General features: G+C 47.3%; 1 protein-coding gene across 7 annotated transcripts in view; it reads right to left on the bottom strand.

Annotated features, from left to right (window-relative positions):
• Positions 1–23,256, bottom strand: part of FBXW4 (F-box and WD repeat domain containing 4) — an 84,341-nt gene that overhangs the window by 3,538 nt on the left and 57,547 nt on the right. For 4 of the 7 annotated variants that reach the window (XM_032281376.1, XM_032281369.1, XM_032281375.1 and 1 more), the window contains exons 6-7: positions 11,193–11,258; positions 1,283–1,363 (exon numbers count right to left, since the gene is read on the bottom strand). The exons of 1 other annotated variant lie outside the window; for it this stretch is intronic. In XM_032281376.1, the coding sequence (XP_032137267.1) occupies positions 1,283–1,363; positions 11,193–11,258 (147 nt within the window). The remainder of the gene's footprint in view (positions 1–1,282; positions 1,364–11,192; positions 11,259–23,256) is intronic. 2 more of the 7 variants (XM_032281370.1, XM_032281374.1) reach the window with 1 other exon arrangement.

A 23,256-nucleotide genomic window follows, 5' to 3' on the forward strand; every position in this document is an offset into this window, starting at 1 on the left:
TGTTTGTTTGAAATAGAAGATGAAAGGCATCGGGGGTTGGGAAGACTGAAGCCCAGCATGGCTCTACCCGCCCACCCTGGCCCCTGGGTTCAGAGGGAAAGAGAGCTGGGCACTCATGGAGCTGCACAGGGACAACGCCCACCCAGAATGGGCTGCCCACCTGGGCCCTACCCCAGCATTCAAGCCGCCGCTGTAAAATGTCATGGCCATAAGTATCTGTGGTAAGAAATACAGAACAGCCCAAGGGTTCCCTACCCTCGGGGGGGAGACTCAAGAGCCCAAGTGAGCACCAGGCCCTGGGGGCCAGCACAAACCCCAAGAGCCCCTTGTCTGCCCGCACAGCCTGGCCAGGGGCTGAGAGGTTTATTTCTGCTGCTGTTCTCTAAAATGGCCACACATGCTTTAAATGGGCCAATAAAAAGATACAATTTCTTTTGCCCCTGGGCCCAGGACCCTCAAGGCTCTGTTGTGTGGTGCCCGTGAGGTTAAGTTCAGAGCATAAACTGACACACCAGGCTCTGGGAAAAGGCCCATCTCTTCAAATAGCGGCCCAGCAGTGCCACAGGAGCCCTGCTGGGGCTTTGATTTGGGAAAACAAACAGAAATGGCACCGTGGGCCCTTCTCGGCCCCCACCCCAAGACCTATTTAACTAGAAAACTCTAGCTCAACTGCTCTGGTGGAGGGAGAGATTGGCCCGACAATAGCCCCAAACTTTGGGGGAAAGGGACAAAACAAGCTGTCTGTCTCCTCATCCCCTCCTCCTGGGCTCCTTTTCTTACTGCAAGTGTGTTCTTGTAAAAACGATTAGATTGCAATTTGTATAACGTGGTGACCCCCCAAATTCAGACATTTCACCCCTTTTCTCTGGAAAGAATGTTAAGAATGCTTCTCAGCCTCTCACTGTGGGGGGTGAGAGGGGGGTGCAGAGCCTTGGCTGTTGCACAGCTTGTGTGGGAACAGGGCTGCTGCTCAGAGCCCCGGGCCAAGACAGGAGCAAGGGCCCACCCATCACTATAGAGGGCCAGACAAAAAGTCCATTCCCTTCCAACTCCCATGGACAAAGCCCAGGCCTCCAGGAGCCACTGAGGGCTGGGGGCCTCTACACCCCAGCCTCCCCCGAGCCCGAGCCCAGCAATTGTCTCTCAACTCAGGGAAACATAAAGACAGATGGGGCCGCCCATGTGAGCCTGATGAATGAAACACAGGCTGAGGAGCAGCACCTGAGGGAGACCTGTTCCCTTGGCTCTGGCCATGTGCAGGCTTCTCCTGGGAACCCCATACCTGGAGAGGAAGAAGCAAGCAGAGTGTGGCCACATCCCTGAGAGGTCAACCCATCCTGCTGCCCAGGTGGCTCCACTGCAGCTGGAGGGAGACAGAGAACTTCCTGCCAGTCAGAGAGGAGGGACATTACATGAAATACTGATACCCATCACCCTCTTTTGGGGAGAGCTAACTGCTAGTAGGGGCTGGCCCTAAAGGATGGTCCATCTGGGAGAAGCCCTGAGTGCTAAGCTAGACTGGGCACAGGGGGCAGTCCCTGGCACCCTACCCCTGCCCCCAGAGTCTGCAGAGCTGGAAAGCCTGGTGCCCTGCTGCCCTTCTCTCAGCCTTCCCCACAGCCACCTGTACTAGAGTGCTCCTGAGTCACCACCTCCCAGCCCACAGCTCAGCATGCCCGCGGCTCCCACACCATTTTCTAGTCATTTTTAACATACTGGGATCCGGATATTGTTCCCTGGAGATCCTATGGATACTCATTCCTGCATCTGTTTGGGTCTGTGCTTACCTGCGCACCTGTTTGCCATGTGCTACCTTGAAATGCAACAATGGCTTTTGGAGAGAGGGGATGGAAGGGTGACAGCGTTTACCTTCTTCCATCTCCTCTGCTGCCTGGGGGACAGATGGCTTGAAGGTATAAGCTGGGCCCAACATAGCTGCAAAGAGAATGGGGGTTTTTCCCTCCCCTCTATCTCCTCTTTCCTTCAATCAGCAACTATTAATTGAGCATCTTCTGGATACAAAGCATTGTGCTTAATGGAAACTACAGGGAGATGGAAGCTGTGACTATCAAGGAGACTCTGTCGCTGCCTTTAAGGAGTATTCAATCCAAGGAGAGGAGTCTGCAACATGTATCCAACTAACGAGGTGTGAGTTGGTAGGTACCACAGAGAACAACAAAAAGTTCTATAAGGGGGCAGATAGGTGAGCATTTCTGGCTGGGGGTGTCGACTGATTCTTCACTGAGGGACAGGACTGTCATAGGCAGTGACAGGAGACGGCCCAGATGGCAGGAACAACAACAACAAAGGTGCAGTGCTAGGGTAACCAGGCTGTTTTGGCGGCAGCTGGTGATCTGGTTTGGTTGGAGGCTTGGGAGTGTGCTGGCAGTCTGGCCTCCAGGCCACAGTGGGCCTTAGGGTACATATCCCTCACCTAGCACAAACTAGTGGCAGAGAGCCATGAGGCTTTTGAATAGACAGTGATTGTCCTAGTCCAGGCCCCTGACTTAGATAAGGAAACCAAGAGTCACAGAGGAAAAGTGACTTAATGTCATAGAGCAAGGAAGGGCAGAGCCTGAATCCATGATGAAGGCAGAGCTCCTGAAATCCAGTCTGGTAGCAGCTTTCAGGATGACAGAAGTAACCCAAAGGGCCTGTTCTCTTTGTGTCTGCTGGAGCCAGATGAGATGGCTGTGAAGGTTACCTGGTGGCAAAGTAGCCACTACAGCAAAAGCTCATATAACCTGAGTCCATACTGTGCACCAGGCAACATGCTGAGTGTTTTACTCCTATCAGTTCAACAGACTTTGGAGGTAAGTTTCTTAACACCACTTTACAGATGAGAAAATGAAGGCTCAGGGATCGCACACCCAGTAAGTGTTAGATCAGGTCTATATGCTCCGGGGTGCTGGTGCTCCCCAGCTTCACAGACAATGCAGCCACTCTCTTGCTGGCCCCTTAACAACCTCTATCCAACTGTACAACTGGACCTGCCCTAAGAGTTACCCAGGGCCACCTCCAGCCCTTTCCAGCTCTTTGCAGTCCTTTCCACCTCACAGATGCCCAGAGGTTTGCCCTCTGGTGGGGTAGTGAGAGAATTGAGGGAACAGATAGGTTCTAAAGGTTAACAATGGAGGAACAGAGGTGAGAAGCGTATGGAAGCTTTGCTTGCCTCGGCCCCATCAGGTGAGAAAGAAGGGCCCTCTCAAGCACACAGCCTCTCACATGCATGTGTCTGTGTGCGCACCCCCAGCACCCGCCCGCGCACATGTGTTCAGACACAATGGCTCAAAGGCCAGGCAGCCGGGCAGCCCACTTTGTACTGCTAAGAAGGGGGCCGTAATTACAGGAAGGGGCAGCCAGGCAGATAAAAGGATACAAAATTTCAACATCTGTTGCCATAAAGGGATAAGGAGAAGTGAAACGCAAAGTATCAGTTTGGTGTCAGCAGGCAGAGAGCCAATTTCAAAGGGTTCAGGGGGACAGAGGGGACAAGAAAGAAAAAGTTAAGAGGGGAGAAAGAAAGAAAGAAATTACAGGGTTCCTTAAAGAGGTAAAGAAAAAAGAGAATGAAAAAAAGCTGTCAGTAATACTTTCAAAGGAGAAGGCAGGTACTTTAAAGAGGGGCAGTTCCCGTAATCACCCTGACTGTGGGCCAGGCCCCTGCACAGGGTGGGGGCGGAGGGCCGAGGCAGAGAGAAAGCCACACCTGGGCAGGATGGGTACTAACAGTGCCCCCAGAGTGGCCCAGCCCGTGTGCAGGACACAGCTTCCTTCTCCAGACAGAACGGGCTCCAGCCAGGTGTCCCTTACCATTCCGAATGTCATTAGATGACCTGATACTCATTCATATCCTGTGTTCAGTGCAGGAAACCAAGGTCAGTTCCCAGCTCAGAGGGAGAGTTATACCAGGCCACAGCCATGGCTGACCAGGTGGCCCTTATCAGTGCTCCAACACTGTTCAGGGGAAAGGGCCACCAAGTCCAGCCACAGGGGTCAGGATCAGGGAGAGCTTCGTGGTGGAGGTGCTATTTATGTTGAAGAGCAAGCAAGGTTTCATTAGGCATAGAGTGGGTATTCTGGGCATGGCACTGGCTTGAGCACAGGCTCAGGGGGAAAATCTAGGGCATCTGTTAGGATGGGTGAGAAGCCTATTCTGCCCCTGCCTTTGTTGAGAAAAGGGGAACTCAGGAACTTTGAGATGGAAGTGGAGGTGTAACAGGGGACCAGGGATGACCCTGGCCCAAAGGGGAAGGGGAATCAATGGGATGTGTGCAGGGCTTGCCTATGACCACACATACAGGGCAGCACAGAGCCTGGCCAAGGACTCAATACCCTAGGAGCATCCAGGTCACCAACCACCTCCCCACCCCTTTTTCCACCCCACAATCCCAGCGGGGCTTAGGGCTGTGGCTGGACCTACTATGACACTTTCAGGTCTGGGATTAAAGGGCTCTCCATCCTGAAGTCTACCTGCCTACAGCTACCAGGGGCCCAGCTGTGTCCTGTGCTCAGGGCACCAGTGCTAGATCCAGCTCAAATGCCCATTGGCAGAAAAAAAAAACCACAGCAAGCAGCAGCCCATGGGGGAAGGTATGTGTGATGGCAGGCCAGTCAGACCCACCTGGGCCTTCCAGCCACCAGGAGCTATGCCCCACACAGCCAAGACATGGTACCTTCCCTGGGGCCTAGCCAAGGAAGGGTCCTGCTCAAATGCAGACAGAGAATGCAAGATGAGCTTTGATTCCTCCAGACTCCAGGCTCAGGCAGGATGGCTTTGACATAGTTCCTCAGGGCCTGATGGGATCTCAGGGCCTAGCTAGGGATACTTCAGTGGTTGGTCAGTCAAGATGAAGGTACAGGAATTCCTGGCACTTGGGAGTTAGGGAATTGGCTTGAAGACTACCTACTGTCAGAAGCAGGAATATTCTGGTACCTTGAGGTTGGGTGAAGGACTCTTTCGCGTTAGGTGGGAATCCCCTGTCCTTGGGCCTAACCCTATGGTGCCCAGCTCCAGGAAACAGAAAGGCAGAAAAAGAGGAAGGGAGAGGAGGACAGCCAAGCTCTTTGCCAGAGGCAATGGCTGTGTGCCTGTGGCTTCCCTCTGACCTGTGTGCTCCTGCCAGCAATTCCCCCTCCAACCCTGTTCCAGCCCAGCCTGCAAGGAGAGTCTCTAAGGGTCTTGACAGAATGAGGGGCTGAGGGAACCATGGTGACCTTGAAAGGGATCCAGGCTTCGTGAGAAGCAGAAATGGCTACCTGAGGGTGCGTAGCTGAGACACACACATAGACGTGGGAGATGCCTCCCCTGATGGAAACAGTGGTGCCCAGTGGGTGGCTACAGCTTTGAGTGTCCTAGCCCCAACCATCATCCAGGGTATAGCAATGTTTAGAGCAAATTGCCCCTCTAGTACTCCCCCCCTTCACCCAAGCCCCAGCACATACATAAAAGAGAAAATCCAGGCGCTCCTCAAGTTTCAGCAATGACAAGTTAAAAGCAAAGAATCCATCCAGCATCGCTCACCGCCCAGTCCCAAGTCCTGCCGGCGATGCTGCTCCACCTCTCAGATTGGCCTGTCAGTCAGGCTTTGGTGTTATTGAAAGATCAAACTTTGTCCTGCCTGTTCATTACCTTAATCCTATTTTCTACATGGCTTTATTATCTACTTGGGCTTCTCTGGGTAAGACAGCTCTAGAGTCACCCTGTCCATCCATTTCCTCCCACCAAAAGCAAATGCCTCCACCAGGGCATCTTTCCTCAACTGCTGTACCACTTGGTCCTCCAAGCTTCTCTTGGGGACAGGACAGACATTTAAACAAAAATCTCCCAGTAGGTGAACCTGGGGCCTGGAGAGAAGGCATGCCAAGTGATGCCAAGGGCAGCCCTGCCACAAGAAGCAGAGCCCATAGGCTGGCCAGAGGGGGCAGGGCTGTTTCTTCTCAGGCTCCAGGAAGAACTGAGGCCATAGCTGTTTTTGTTGTTGTTGTTGTTACTTTTTTTGGTAAGAAACAAGTTCTTCCTATATTGCCCAGGCTACTCTCAAAACTCCTGAGCTCAAGTGATCCCCCTGCCCCAGCCTCTCAAAGTGCTGGGATTACAGGCATGAGCCACCCTGCCAGGCTTATCGCTGTCTCGTACCCATTCTCATTAGGGTCTATTCTGGTTTCAATAAAGACTCAGTGTTTGGGGTTAGTGAGATCTAGGGGTTTCATAGGAGAATGACAGTCAAAGAAATAGTGCCTTAGAACTCCATCCTGACCATAAATCTATACCGAGGAGTACCATTCACCAAGGCAACAATAGGCAGAAGAGGCCATTCAAACATTACTCAACCTTTGAGATGATGCTGAGTCATGGTGGTGTACCCAGCTCGCCACCCAGCTTGTGTGCCATCCTGGGCCCAGGCAGGTGATGATGCCAAACACAAGGCCCAGCTATATGACCAAATACAAACTTTCATCAGAATGCCCATCTCTGTGACCAAAGCCCACTGTCAAGAGCCTTCTCTGTGCCAGGAGGTCAGCAGGTTCATCTCCTCCACTAGTCACTAAGACACACTTTTTTTTTTTTTTTTTTTTTTTTTTTGAGACGGAGTTCCACTCTTGTTACCCAGGCTGGAGTGCAATGGCGCAATCTTGGCTCACCGCAACCTCCGACTCCTGGGTTCAAGCAATTCTCCTGTCTAAGCCTCCCGAGTAGCTGGGACCACAGGCACGCCACCATGCCCAGCTAATTTTTGTATTTTTAGTAGAGACGGGGTTTCACCATGGATGAAACCATGGTTGACCAGGATGGTCTCGATCTCTTGACCTCGTGATCCACCCGCCTCACCCTCCCTAAGTGCTGGAATTATAGGCGTGAGCCACCGCGCCTGGCGACACACATATTTTGAGAATTAAAAGCCTCCACAGGCCAGGCACAGTGGCTCACGCCTATAATCCCAGCACTTTGGGAGGCCTAGGCAGGAGGATCACTTGAGCCAATGAGTTCAAGACCAGCCTGGGCAACATAGCGAGACCTTGTCTCTATAAAAAAATTAAAAAATTAGCCAAGCATGGTGGCACATGTCTATGGTCCTAGCTGCTCAGGAGGCTGAGGCAGAAGGACCATTTGAGCCCAGGAGGTCAAGGCTGCAGTGAGCCATGATGTAGCCACTGCAGTCCGGCCTGGGTGACAGAGCAAGTCCTTGCTCTCAAGAAACGAAGAAGCCTCCACAAACTCCAAGGTACTAGTGTGGGTGAGGAGGAAGAACGGGAAAGAGCTTGCACTGGTTGAATGACTCTAAGGTGACAGACAGACTTTTTCACAATAATTTTGTTCATCCCAGTTCTGTTAGGTAGGGATAATTAATTTCCACTTTACAAATGTGGAAACTGAGGCCCAAAGGGCCCCAGATCACAGCAAGAGGCACAGTAGTTCTGGAAGCCAGGTCTGTCTGGCCACACAGCCAGTGCTCCCTCCAGAGCTCCTCACAGCCTCACATCACACTGGCCCTGGCACCAGGGGAGAGGCTGCCTCTGCCCCAGCCCCATTCAGAAGGAAGGAGGGCCAATGGCAGGAGTTTGGCAGGGTGAGCTCATGGGGAGCAAGTTTCACAGACTGTAGGAGCTCCAAAATCCTAGGGGCTAAAGAACAGAGGAGTCCTGGGAAGTTTCAGCTAGGGTAGCAACAGTGGGGTACAACTATTGGCTATATTAACAAAAGTAGAGATTTAAAATGAAGGAGGTGCCAGCATCTACCACTTGTCAGACCACACCTGGTCTATTCAGTAGTCAGTTATGAACACGCCATTTCAAGAGGGATAAACCAAATAAAGAAACCGTCAGGTGAGAATGGTCCTGAAACCAGTGTGAGACCAACACTACAGGTCACCTATGTAGACATTCCTCATATTCTTTCTAGCCAACCAAACCCTGCTTCTGTACCATCCCCCACCTTTTGCTGCTAATGTGTAGGGGCAAGGGTGGAAGCTGAGTTCTTCCCCAGCCCAGGAAGTGAATCTTGACTGGTCATTCCATTCCGCTTGCCAGGGTTTGGTTTAGGGTAAGTATACTGGAATACAATTTTGACTATTAGATGTGAGAAGTCTGCTTGGAAACTCCTAAGAAAGGCTTCCTCATATTAAAAAGGGTCCCAGACAAGGACATATGGCTATTCCTATTTCCCTGTGAGTGTTGCCTGGCGAGCGGGTGGAGCAGCTCTACACAAGTCTGAGAGCAAAAGCCACCTTGACCAGGGTGGCAAAGCAGAAAGTAAGAGAATGGGCCCTCATGGTTTCATTGAGCTACTGAACCATCAACCCTGGAACCACCCAACCACCCAACTTCTGGGCTCCTTGTCATCTAAGATAGTAATAATCCCATTGTTGTTTGACCCACTTTGTTTTTTGGTTTTTGGTTTTGGAGACAGTCTCACTCTGTTGCCCAGGCTGGAGTGCTGTGATGCATGGGCCAGTGCACCCAACCTGTTTGAGGCACTTTGAATTAGGTCTTTGTTACTCACAGCCGAAGGCTATGGCTAACCTATCTACTATGTTATTGAGGAACAACTGAAGGACCTAGAACTTTTGGCCTGGTGCAGAGGAGGCCCTAGAAGAACAGAACCAAGGTTTTCAGATATTAAAAGTCTGTTCTTCAGGAGAGAGGTTCAACTTGCTTGCTTCTTGCCCAGGATCACAGCTTCAGGGAGCAAATCAATCCATGATAAAGGGTGGGCATTCTTACTCACAGAGCTATCAGAATGGTTGTTTGGGGAAGTAGGGAGTTTCCCATCCCTGTTCTTGGATGACCATCAACATAGAATGTTGAAGGAAAAAACCATGATTCATTGATTAAAACATCTCATGTTATTTTAAAAAATTTTGGAAAGACTGACTATAGGATGAATTTTTCAAAAAAATCAATAAAAGCTATGGCTAATGCTTTCCTAAGGAGTTGGAGAAATATGGAGAAGACAAAGCTAGAGCAGCTGAGGAAGCAGGTGAGAAGAGCATCTTCACCAGTGCTGTCAATTGTGGCATTTAAGACAGACTGTGAGGCCTAGGGCCAGGTGAAGACTTCTTAGACTTGACACCAAAGGCATGGTCAATAAAAGAGAAGTCAGTAATTTAGATTCCATCAAAATGTTTAACATTTGCTCTTCAAAAGACCCTGTTCTCAGGATAAAAGGACAAGGTACAGATTGGGAGTAGATATTTGCAAACCACACATTTGACAAAGGACTAATATCTAGAATATCTAGACTAATATCTAGAATGCAGAAAGAACTGTCAAAACTCAATGGTTAAAAAAAAAAAAAAAGCAAACTGCTTGCCTCTAAAGCACATATACGGAAATGGAAATGATACAGAGAAGACTGGCATGGCAAATTCATAAAGTGTTCCATTAAAAAAAAAAAAAAAAAAGCTAACAAGCAAAAGACATGGACATTCTCCAAAGAGAATATTCATATATGACATCCATGGCAAATAAACACATGACAATATGTCAACATCATTAGCTATTAGGGAAATTCAAATTAAAACATGATGAAATATAAAACCTTTAGAATCGTTAAAAAATAGAAAATAGTGCATCCAGGCATCGTGGCTCACGCCTGTAATCCTAGCACTTTGGGAGGCCTAGGCAGGTGGATCACTTGAGCCCAGGACTAGCCTGGGTACCATGGCAAACCCATCTCCTCAAAAAACACACACAAAATTAGCTGGACATGGTGGCACATGCCTATAGTTCCAGCTACTAGGGAGGCTGAGGTGGGAGGATCGCTTGAGGCCAGAAGTTCAAGACTAGCCTGGGCAATATAATGAGACCCTGTATCTCTGTAAAAAAAAAAAGTAAAAATTTAAAAAAAGAAAAAAAATAGTGAAATACCAAATGCTGGTGAGGATGTGAAGAAATTAAGATCTCTCATACATTGCTGGTGGGAATGTAAAATGATAAAGATACTCTAAAAAATAGCTTGGCAGGTAAAAAACTAAGCATATACTTACTAAACAATCCAGCAATTGTACTCCTTGGCATTTATCCCAGAGAAATTAAAATGTATGCCCACACAAAAACCTGTACACAAATGCTGGTAATAGCTTTAGTTGCAATAGTCAAAAAATTGAAAACTGCCCAAATGTCCTTCAATGGGGAAAGAAACTTTGGTATATCCATATCATGGAATACTACTCAGCAATAAAGAGGAGTAGATACACACAGTCTATGGGTCTCAAGGGAATTATGCTGAGTTTTTAAAAAGCCAGTCTCAAACAGTAACATACTATATGATTCCATTTATATAACATTTTCAAAATGACAAAATTATAGAGACGGTGAACACATAAGAAGTTGCCAGGAACTAAGGCCAGTACTACAGCCAGCCTGGCCTGCTGGCCTCGGAGGACTTGGGGAAGAAGAGGAGAGTATAAGGATGGGTATGACTACCAGGGTAGATGAGGAATCTTTGTGCTGATGGAACAGAGTTTAGTACCTCAATTGTGGTGATGGTTATCTGAATCTACATGTGATAAAACTGCATAGGACTACACACACACACACACACACACACACACACACACACAGTGCAATCTGAATAAAGGTCCATGGATGGTACCAGGGTCTACTTCCTGGTTTGATTTATATTATATTATATTATATATTATGTAAGATGTTACACAAACACCTTTCCATCTTATTTTTGTAACTTCCTATGAATCTATAATTATTTCAAAATTTAAAAGTTAAAAAAAAAAACAAAAAAAACAGAATGGTAGATAATCAGATGGGAATATGTAAAGCCTGCCAAGGCAGAGAATTGTGAATAAAACCATCACGTATTTTAACTGTTCTGTGTAATTCTTTTTATAGGTCTGTAGGCCACCTTCAAAATTTCTTTATTTTAGCAAAATCATCTCTGGGGATAAATGGGATTTTATATAGCCACATAGGTACTCCTCAGAGAAAGAGTATCATAAATCCAAATTGTTATTGTTATCACAAATTCTACACGAAACAATTTACCTATTATAAATTACTTCAACAGTCTCCTCCAGCTAACCCCCAATGATTCCATGTGAGAAGGCGCCACAGCACTAAACCACTTCCCAGCCTTCTCCTGGACCACTCAGCCAATCGAGGCAGAAGCTGGCTCAGCAAGCTTTCCTTTGCCTCCTGGGCTAGAAGCCAGGGTGGGCTCAGGAATCTCTTACCTGTTGAGGTCCCAGATTCTCAGGGGTGAGAAGTGACCGCAACAAGCCGTCCCTGTCACAAAAGAGCTGCCAAACAAAAGGAAAGCAGAGTCAGATCTGGCTTGTTAGAAATGGCTAACAATTGGAAACGCCGTGCTCATTCCCCAAGGGACTGTGGGGTTAAGCCAGAATGAGAGAAGTGGCCAAGGGAACCATCAGAGGAGCTGTGGGAAGACATCTTAGAAGACTGTGAGGGTGTGGCCCCTCAAAGCTGCCTACCCAGAAGATCCACAGGCTCAGCCGCAGCTGGGCCTGCTGCACAGACTGGGCTGAGTGGTCTCTGCACACCATAAAAACAGATCTGTAGATACAAGTCTGAGCCCAAGGGAGAGCGAGCCTGTCGGACTCCAGTTGTAGGAACCCCAAGAGCACAATGGCAGGGCACAGAATAGGGGTCCAAGGAACAGGTTGCTGGGGCTGGAAGGTCATGCCCTGGTCAGAAGTAGGGGCAGCTGGGAGGCATTCCTGAAGGTTCTAAGAGTTGGAGGAATCTGGTAATGTGGTACAGGTACAGGGCAGGTATAAAGGCACCAAAATGAGAAAAGGAAAAAATATGAAAGGTGAGTGAATCCCATGGATAGGTATACGCTAGTCCATAGGTGGGGCAGAGTGGGGAATGAGAGGAGCCAGGCAGCTTCTGCAGAGTGGGATGGGAGTCCCACAGAGTCCTCTGAGGCCAGAAACAACGCCAAGAGGCACATGAGAAGGAGCAGGCTGACCCTGTTGCGCAGTGTCCCTTAGAGCCCTAAAAACCTCAACATATACAATCTGCAGTCTCACTTTAAATGGAGGCACAAGCCTGGTGTAAGGGATCCATGCAGCGGCTAGGTTGGCTGTAGTTCTGGCCTAGAACTTGAACCTGTGAGCCAGACAACTCCTTTGTTAAGAGGATTTGCTAGGGTAGAGAGGGGAAGCCTTCAGGAAACCTGGGCTTGAAAACTTAAACAGCAAGCAAGAGAGTTGAAAGGAGTGGTGTTACTCAGGAGCCCTGAGGCAGGAATGGGCCATGTCCCTACATGTCATTCATGGGGAGAAAGAAGACTGGACATACTAATAACACATTAGCAATGTGAGGGAAACAGACCATCCGCTGCGGCCCGGCCCAGCATCTGTGGCTCTCTGATCCCAAGCATGTCAGTGAGGAAATGGATTTCCACAGAGAGGGCCCTGGAGAAGCCAGTGGCTTTGGCTGGGGTGGGGAAGTTGGCCTGCCAGTTGCTGATGGGCGGATGTTAGGCAGGCACTGGCCAAACCACTGACTTACAATCAAAATTGTAGGTCAGGTGTCTGCTCTAACCCTAGGCTGATAAAAAGGCCATACGAGCGATCCTGGGCCTTTTATGACTCCAGCCAAGACTTCCTCCAGGGATATGCCCCATCATCCTAGCTTCTTCAAGGCTGCCAGCAGCCACTAAACTATAGAGTGGTCATGCCAAACAGCCACTCCTGGCATGCCCCAAGTGACTGCCAGCCTGGGAAGCAGCCAGTGGATACTGAAGAACCAAACTACAAAGTCAGTAGGTGTTGCCCTCACCTCCCTCCCCCAACATTTTTCTCTTTAGGGTAATCCATTAATAACTAGTAAAGCCAATTACCTTGGGCTGGAAACATAATAGCCACTTGGAAATCATTCGAGCAGGCAATTGGACTCTCCAGACTTGAGGAGTGGGGGCCAGGTGAAGGGCGCCAGCACAGACACAGGCATCTCTTAAGAAGGCCTATGACAGGCCTCTGACTGGCCACAGGCCTAAATTAGCATCAAGGTGATAGCATCAAGGTAAGCCAATAGAGGGGAGCAACCTGGAACTTTAATCCTGCTGGGAGGTTAGAGCTGTGGGAGTGGCAGGGATGAGGGTGGGGTGGGAATGCAAACCCCCTTCCCAGGGACTCCTATCCTCCTCTATTCTGGCCCACCCACATCTGTCCGTGATCATCTGCCGCCAGGGGTGCCCCTCACCTTCATACCCTGTAAAGGGCTTTTTTTATTTATTTATTTTTTTTAATAGAGACAGGGGTCTCACTATGTTGCCCAGGCTGGTCTTGAACTCCTGGACTCAAATGATCTACCTGCCTCAGCCTCCCAAAGTGCTAGGATTACAGGCATGAACCACTGGTGCCCAGCCTCCTGTGAAGGGCTTTCTTAACTGCCTGGGTGTGACATCTATAAATGTTTCTTTCTAAAAGCTGCCCTTTTCCCTCCCCTACCCACTGTGAATCAAGGAGGAAAAGAGGGAGAGAAAGTAGAGTGTCTTCCTGGCACTGAGGAGGACCTAAGAGTTTAATCAAATTTAACACTCAGTAAAAAACCATCTGAACGCTCAAGCAAATGTTGAGCAAACATTCATCAGGACTCATACCCAAACCATGGGGCCTGCCCAGGACTCCTGGGGGTCAGGCTGGCTGCAGACACAGTCCTGCACACCTTGAACTATTCCCCACTACCCGCAGCCATTCTTACCCCTACCCCCTCCCTTATTCCCATGGTCATTAGGAAGGATGAGGCAAAAGCTACAGATGAGCCACACTCAAAATCAGAAGATGAGAAAGGGTGTGCCCACGTGCAATCTCAGGGTACAATAGACACAGGGAGCGAGGAAGAAAAGGAATTCACTACTCTCCAACACCCAGAGTGTGTCACATCCCACAAGGAGGCCACAAGATAGAAATTATTATTCCCATTGTGCAGACAGTGAATATAAAGCAAAGGCCAATCTTCCATGAATGGACTTAAAATGTTATGGCTAAACACAGGACCTGTTACCCCCATATTCAGACTCCTCCCTCGAGACTCATGGGATGAAGTGCTTTGAAAAGGGGCTAATGGGGTGGGATCTGTGCATCACAGGCAGCCTCACTGCCCTTAGTTCTCTAACTCAAACAAAATGCTGTGCTCTGATAACCTGTTCAATTTGAATCTGCCAGACGTCTTCAACCAGATTCTCGCCACATCCCTCACAGTGCTGGCTCCTGTGCTAGACATGACAAAGGCTCTCAATAAATACTTGGAGGTTGAGGAAATGAAAACATGCAGCATTCCCTCCATAGTCCTCCCAAGGGATTACTCAGTGAATTTTCTCCACTAAAGGTCTTTGCTATAACTTCAATTTGGGGTTTAAAAGTGATGAAAAGCCAGCTCTGCTCAGAAAAGAAAGAAAATTCAAACGGCTTTTGCCCTCAGTCCCATCTCTTCCCTCAGGGGTATTCCAGGGACAAGGACATCAAATTTATGCTCAACAGGTAGAGGCAAGAGCTGATGGCTACCCACAGAGGCTGACCATCCTCCAAGTCCCTTCCATACTCATGGGACAAATGGCATTTTTGGTTTATCTTCCCATCTCCCCTTTGAGATCAGAACCCTTTAGAGGCTCTTGGGTACTGTAGTGCCTAGCACAGTGCCTGGCCCAGAGGAGGCACTCAACAAATTTGTGGAACTGAACTGAGAGGGCCTTCCAGAGCCCAAAGCCAGCATAGCTGGGAAAGCTAGTTGTGTGGGCTGTGAAGTTGGTCCCTCTGCTTCCTAAAGGAAGAATTCCCAAATACCAAAGGCTCAAACCTGAATGACACATGACACTGGCATACATTATTAGTGGAGTGAGAAATCCCTCCTAAGCACCACAACCAGGTAAAAGATGAGAAGTACCAACACCATTTTTTTTTTTTTTTTTTTGAGACAGAGTTTCCATCCTGTTGCCTAGGCTGGAGTGCAATGGAGCCCTCTCAGCTCACCGCAACCTCCACCTCCCAGGTTCAAGTGATTCTCCTGTCTCAGCCTCCCAAGTAGCTGGGATTACAGGCATGTGCCACCACACCCAGCTAATTTTGTATTTTTAGTAGAGACAGGGTTTCTCCATGTTGGTCAGGCTGGTGTCAGACTCCCGACTTCAGGTGATCCGCCCGTCTTGGCCTCCCAAAGTGCTGGGATTACAGGCATGAGCCACCGCATCCAGCCCAACACCTAAAAATTAATGTTAAAACATACACACTCAGACACACTTGTATAAGTACACGCGCCCTCTCTTGGCTGGAGGGTCTAACAGTCATTCTGACTCCATAAGCTCTACTCTTTTGGGACCAGAAAGCCCTTACCAGAACCAGCCTTCTACAATTTCTCACCCTGCCCCAGACCTTAACCAGATCTTTAGCCTGCCTTACTTGTCCTCTGGCCCTAGCTCAGGCAAAGCTGGCATCATGCAGACCATCCTCACACTCAAGAAGTGGACATCGGAGCTGTCTCACCAGAGGAAGATGTCAGGGAATTAAGGCTTGAATACACAGTATTCAAGTTGAGAAACTAAAAATAACAAGACATAGAAAAGAGGAGGGCAAAGTTAGAAGGGAAATTAGTTGGGCATGGGCAGTCTGAAAGGCAGGTAGATTCTTGCTGCTTCTGTATTAGTTTAGGCCCTTTTAAAGAATAACGCTAGTAATTTACTGAGCACTTACTATGTACCAGGTGCTGAGCATGTGTTTCAAAAGCATTAACCTATCTAATCTTCATAACACTATGCAGTGGGTACCACTTTTCATTCATTCATTCATTCATTCATTCATTTATATTTTTTGAGACAGAGTCTCACTCTGTTGCCCAGGCTGAAGTGCAGTGGCTTCATCTAGGCTCATTGCAACTTCCGTCTCCCAGGTTCAAGCAATTCTCCTGCCTCAGCACCCACCTAGTAGCTGGGATTACAGGCGCATGCCACCATGCCCAGCTAATTTATGTACTTTTAGTAAAGACAGCGTTTCCTCCTGTTGACCAGGCTAGTCTCGAACTCCTGACCTCACATGATCCACCCACCTCGGCCTCCCAAAGTGCTGGAATTACAGGCATTAGCCACCGTGCCCAGCCCCACTTTCCCTATTTTATAGATGAGGAGACTGAGGCTCTGAGAGGTAATTAATTTGCTCTAGCTCACACAGGTAGCAACTAGTGGACTGGATTTGAGACCCAGTTGGTCTTGATTCCAGGCCCAAGTTATTATATCACCCCTCACCCAAAAGCTCTCATTTGGGCTACATTTCAAGAGTTAATCTTGTTTGAATCTTCAGCATCAAATATAATGCCTGACACATACTAAAAACTCAAATGGTTATTGAATGAATGAATGAATGACAAATGAACAAATGACTCCACCTGGAAGAAGAAAGCAGCAACTGAGTGGCTCTGAAGCGGGGTAGCAGAAGTGGCGTGCTCAGCAGCTGTGCCCCGTGGCTGGCCTAGAGCCGCCCAGCTGGCCCAGGCCCCAGCAGCCTCTGAGCCCAGGCTGACACACTTTGGCAAGGGAGGCCACCAGAGCTGTCACATCATTCACCAACATGCCCATCAAGTGTATTCAGTTCTCTTCAACCCGCATTGGCATTTTAATTACTGTTGGGTAAACTAATTTGTACAAATGAAGGCCAGGCTGCCTAATAGAATATGCAAGCTCTCTGACCTCTGACAGGCACTGACACGAGATACAAAGGCAGCCGAGGAAGGCTTTTTATCTGAGCCTTATTACTCTCTATTACTCCAATTAGTCAGGCTCCAGTGCTCCTAATTGGAGGAAAAATTGCAATTAAATCAATTTTTGATGGGCTGCAAGTGGGCTCCCGAACCGCCCTGCTTGTGAAACACTGATATTATAGCAGCAAAGGTCACAGGCCTCATCGGCACCTGGGGGCCCCCCCGATTTCCCTTGGTCCCCTCCTTAAATACCTCAAGGAAACCCCTGCTCCTCCATTGGCTCAGCCATCAAGGGTAAGAAGGAGGGAGTCATTAGAACATGTCAGGTCTCATTGCTGCTGCCGCCATCTGCTAACCTCCGCCACTGACATCATTACAGCGGTAAGTCCCAAAGCATGCATACAGTGCGAAGGTCACACAAACTCACTCGGTGAGGGGAAGACAGGAGCATAGCTGCAGTGACAGCACTGTGAGGGAGGGACCAGTGGAGTGGGAACATGAGGTCAACAGAAGTCAGGAAGGGGAAAGACACAGGCAGGGGGCAGGTAAAAGTGAGAGACAACCAGTTCCTAGGATCCAGCCAACAGGGCACCCTGGGTCACCAACGGGATAGGGAAATAGATGTAACGGGAAGGGGGTAAAAAGAGGCAAATCTTGTTGTCTGTCCAGCAAACATCCCACCTTGCAGGTGGAGAAACAGCCACCTGAACGCTCTCTAGAGTACAGCTCCAGAAGGCTGCTCGAGTCACATCTGTGACGAGTGGACAGGGTCATGCTTGTGGGGCCTGCCATCCACAGTGATGTCTGTTTAGAAAGGAGGAAGGGAGGCCCTAGGACCAAAGCTGCAAGACCAGGCAGGGGAAGGTAAACACTATTTTTCTCATCAAACTAAAGCCAAATAAGAACAAGACGCCTAGCTGAAGTTTGAATGAATAAAGTTTAAAGCAAATAAAAAGAAGTTCCATTTCACACAGCAACTGGCGTACCATGACTTCAAAGAGACGGTGCAGACGAAAAATTTAAATTCAGAAGCTTAGCCAACTTCATGGATGACTGAACCATAATGGGTTAACAGGGAAAGGAGGCTAGGCCTTGCCTTCAAGGGGTCAAGACCAAAGCATGTTAAATAAATGATGGTCCATCTACTTAATGGAATATTATACAGTCATTTTAAATGATATTCCCAAATAATACAAGCAAAATACTTATGATGTACTATTATAAGAGAAAAAAGCAGAGTACAAACAGCACTGTTACAACTATTCAAAAAAAAAAAAAAAAAGAGACTATGCAGAGAGAAAAGGAAAGAAAACTAAAATGTTAAAAGTCACTGTGTTTGGGCAGTAGACTGATAAGCAATTCTTTCTTCTTTTAAATTTTCTTCATTTTCCAAATATTTAATGAGCATGTGCTATTTTTTTTTAAGGGAAAAACACATTATTTACATTTTATAAGAGAAAAGACAACATAACTAAACACTCCTGTCCATGACACAGGGCCAAGGGCAGGTGACCTGAAGGAGAGGACCTGCTACAGCTACAGCTAGTGTCAGCAACCATGGCCCTGGCACCCCTTGCACTCAAGTGATGGGACTGACCAGTAGCTCAAGGTTAGGCCAAGAAGCCCCAGATCAGAAGGGAGGCGCCCCAATGGCCTCTTTCTCCCAAATAGGCAGTGGCTACTAGGGGAGCAAGACTGACTCCAGACTCCCACAGCTGATAGAGGTCTGGGACACCTCTCCCAGTACAAATAAGGGCCAGCAAAGCAGAGTTTCTGCAGCCAGTGGAGAAGTGCGGTCCTACAGCCAGAGAATGCCTACAGAGAAATACAAAATGATTACTCTCTATTTTAACCAAGGGCACAAGGTCAGCCTAACCAAGGATAGGAGAGCCTGGCCCAGGCTAGACAAAAGGAAGCCTGAGGTATGCAATCACTTCACTCAAGAATCCGAGGCTTAGAAACTTGAGCAATGGAAACACAGAATTAACAGAGAGGGGAAAAAAAAATAAGAAAATCAAAAACAAAAACTCTCAGTACAGTGGAATAACCTAAGTTCATTCAACCTATTGAATTTAACAAGGTGCTGTGAGCTGCAGGGATAAGTTTGTAAGCTATATTTCCATCTATATGACCCCTAAACATAAACTGCTCCGTGCGCTCCTAAAAGAAAGAAATGGCAACATGTTCACAGTGCTAAAGCAAAAACTGGTTCAGACTTCCTGAGAAATGATGATACAATATTCACAAAACGAGATACCCAACAAGAAACATGCAAAAAGACGAGCTATACATGGTAATTACTTGCAGACAACATGATTATCTACCTAGAAAATCCAAAAGACTCAACCAAAGAACTACCACAAATAATACTAGGGTTGGATGAGGTAGCTGGCATGCTGCATACAACAGTGGAAAGGGGTGCAGGTGTGGGCCCCTGGCTCTGCCACCTGGTAATCATGTGATCCAGAGTGAGTCACTCAACCTCTCTACAGCCCTGTTTCTTCTTCATAAGACAGAAATACTAATAGCACCTAGGCACTGGCTTGTTATAAAACTTATATGGGAAAAGATGCTTAGAACAGTATATAGCATATAGCATACACTCACGGATGTTAGCTATTATTATATACAGGCAATAACCAAGTGTTATTATATACCAGCAATAACAAATTGTCACCAAAATGTAATTTAAAACCCAGGCTCTGCACGGTGGCTTATGCTTGTAATCCCAGCACTTTGGAAAGCAAATGTGGGTGGATCACCTGAGGTCAGGAGTTTGAGACCAGCCTGGTCCAACATGGTGAAACTCTGTCGCTACTAAAAAACAAATAAATAAATAAATAAATAGTCGGGTGATTAGGTGGCAGGCACCTGTGATCACGGCTACTCAGGAGGCTGAGGCAGGAGAACTGCTTGAACCTGGGAGGTAGAGGTTGCAGTGAACCCAGATCGCACCACTGCACTCCAGCCTGGGTGATAGATTGAAACTCCATCTCAAAAAATAAATAAATAAAATAAAAATCCATTAACGAAAAGAATTTAAAAACTGTAAAATATCTAAGAATAAATCTAGGGCCAGGTGCGGTGGCTCACACCTGTAATCCCAGCACTTTGGGAGGCCAAGGCAGGAGGATCATGAAGTCAGTAGTTCGAGACCAGCCTGACCAACATGGTGAAACCCCGTCTCTACTAAAAGTACAAAAATCAGCCAGGCATGGTGGCACATGCCTGTAATCCCACTTACTCAGGAAACTGAGGGAGGAGAATCGCTTGAACTCAGGCGGCAGAAGTTGCAATGGGCCACGATCAAGCAACTGCACTCCAGCCTGGATGACAGAGCAAGACTCTGTCTCAAAAATAAATAAATAAATAAATAAATCTAACAACAACAACAACAAAAACCAAGAGAAAATGAACAAATAAACAAAAATCACTAGAAAAGATCCATATAAAAACAGAAAACTTCCTTTAATCCCAGTACTTTGGGAGGCTGAGGTGGGTGGATCATCTGAGGTCACAAGTTGGAGACCAGCCTGACAAACATGGAGAAATCCCATCTCTACTAAAAATACAAAATTAGCCAGGCATAGTGGCACATGCCTGTTATCCCAGCTACTCAGGAGACTGAGGCAGGAGAATCGCTTGAACCTGGGAGGTGGAGGTTGTGGTGAGCCGAGATCATGCCATTGCACTCCAGCCTGGGCAATAAGAGCAAAACTCCGTCTCAAAAAATAAATAAATAAAAATCAAATAAAATAAAACTTTACTAAAGGATACAGAATTATTGAATAAGTTTAAAAACATCATGCTCCCAGATGGGAAGTCTTGATTATAAAACTGTCAGTTCTCCCCAATTAATCTATACATTCAATACAGTCGCATCTACACAAGATTTTTACTTAATCAATTGATTCTAAAATTCATCTGAAGAAGAAAAACACAAGAATAACCCAGAAATATCCGAAGAACAACAATAAGAAATAAGTTGTTCTACTGGATCAAAACATACTTTGTGTAAAGCTATGGTATGATATTCATGCTAAAATAGGTGAAGAGATCAGTGGATCAGAATAAAGAATCCAAAGCCACACCTATCTACTTATAGGGAATCAGTAGATCCTAAGTGTGGTCTTTAAAAAGAGCAGATAAAGGGCCGGTCGCGGTGGCTCAAGCCTGTAATCCCAGCACTGTGGGAGGCCGAGGCGGGTGGATCACGAGGTCAAGAGATCGAGACCATCCTGGTCAACATGGTGAAACCCCGTCTCTACTAAAAATACAAAAAAATTAGCTGGGCATGGTGGCGCGTGCCTGTAATCCCAGCGACCCAGGAGGCTGAGGCAGGAGAATTGCCTGAACCCAGGAGGCGGAGGTTGCGGTGAGCCGAGATCGCGCCATTGCACTCCAGCCTGGGTAACAAGAGCGAAACTCCGTCTCGGGAAAAAAAAAAAAAAAAGAGCAGATAAAGAACGAACTAATCAATAAATGGTATACAGTCCATTGGATACACATTTGGAAAAAAAAAAAATTAGAGCCCTACCTCCCAGCAGACATCAATCCCAGATGGATTAAGGAGATAAACATTTTAAAACTGTATGAAAACCCATAAAGGTCTAAGAAAAAAAACAGGAAAATAGTTTTATAATCTTCAAAGACATTCTTAAGATAAACAAAATTCTGAAGCCATGAAGGTAATGATCAGACAGACCTAACCTACAAATAAGAAAAACTTTTACACAACAGAAGACATCAAAAACAATAAGCTGAAAGGAATTACCATATATAGCAGCGGTCTCCAACCCCCGGGCCACAGACCTGTACCAGTCCACGGCCAGGAGGCACAGCAGGAGGTAAGTGGTGGGCAAGCAAGCTTCAATTGAATTTACAGCCACTCCCCATCACTGGCATTACCACCTTGAGCTCCGCCTCCTGTCAGATCAGGAGCAGCATTAGATTCTCACAGGAGCACAAACCCTATTGTAAACTGTACATGTGAGGGATCTAGGCTGTGGCTCCTTATGAGAATCTGATGCCTAAGGATCTGTTACTATCTCCCATCACCCCCAGATGAGACCATCTAGTTGCATGAAAACAAGCTAAAGGCTCCCACCGATTCCACATTATAGTGAGTTGTATAATTATTTTATTATATATTACAATGTAATAATAATAGAAATAAAGTGAATAATAAATGAAATGCACTTGAATCACCCTGAACCCTGACCCCAGGCTATGGAAAAATTGAAAACTGTCTTCCATGAAACCAGTCCCTGGTGCCAAATAGGCTAGGGACTGCTGATATATAGTCAAAAGATTAATCCTGAGAATATTAAAAAAGGTCAGGGGAGGCCAGGAGTGGTGGCTCATCCCTGTAATCTCAGCATTTTGGGAGGCCAAGGCAGGCAGATCGCTTGAGCCCAGGAATTCAAGACCAGCCTGGGCAACAAAGTAAGACCCCGTCTTTACAAAATATGAAAAAAGCTGAGTGTGGTGGCATGCACCTTTGGTCCCAACTACAGAGGAGGCTGAGGTGGAAGGATCCAATCCCTTGAGCCCAGGAGGTCAAGGCTGTAGTGAGTTATGATTGTACCACTACACTCCAACCTGGGCAACAGAGCAGGACCTGTCTCAGAAAAAAAAAAAAAAAGAGAGAGAGAGAGATGGAGGGGCACCCCTCCAGCATCCAGCCTTGGAGCCCGCTTCCTCCCTACCCTAGGGGAAAAAGAAGATCTTATAAATCACAGGAAAAAAGACAATTGAGTGAAAACTTGAACAAGTAATTTACAGAAAAAATATACATGGCCAAATAACGTATGAAATAACATTAAACCTCTAGAAAGAATTGCAAATTAGGCCAGGGGTGATGGTTCACACCTGTAATCCCAGCACTTTGGAAGGCTGAGGTGGGCGGATCACTTGAGGTCAGGAGTTCAAGACCAGCCTGGACAACCCGGTGAAACCCCATCTCTACTAAAAATACAAAAAAGAGGCCGGGCGCGGTGGCTCACGCCTATAATCCCAGCACTTTGGGAGGCCGAGGCGGGTGGATCATGAGGTCAAGAGATCGAGACCGTCCTGGTCAACATGGTGAAACCCCGTCTCTACCAAAAATACAAAAATTAGCTGGGCATGGTGGTGCATGCCTGTAGTCCCAGCTACTCGGGAGGCTGAGGCAGGAGAATTGCTTGAACCCAGGAGGCGGAGGTTGCGGTGAGCCGAGATCGCGCCATTGCACTCCAGCCTGGGTAACAAGAGAGAAACTCCAAACCCCAACAAAAAAAAAAAAAAAAAAAAAAAAAAAAAAAAAGAAAAGTAAATGGGCATGATGATGTGAACCTGTAGTCCTAGCTACTCAGGTGGCTGAGACAAGAGAATCGCCTGAACCCAGGAGGCAGAGGTTGAAGTAAGCCGAGATTGAGATCGAACCACTGCACTCCAGCTGGGTGACAGAACGAGACTCTGTCTCAAAAAAAGAACGAACAAAACAAAACAAAACAAAAAAGAACTGCAAATTACAGAAACAACAAAAATAATTACAAACATATATAGTATTTAGTGTGTGACAAGTGCTGTTTTAAGCAATTT

Source organism: Sapajus apella, unplaced genomic scaffold, assembly GCF_009761245.1.
Source record: "Sapajus apella isolate SASKATOON/1434 unplaced genomic scaffold, GSC_monkey_1.0 scaffold13, whole genome shotgun sequence".
In the NCBI taxonomy this organism is placed as follows: Eukaryota; Metazoa; Chordata; class Mammalia; order Primates; family Cebidae; genus Sapajus; species Sapajus apella.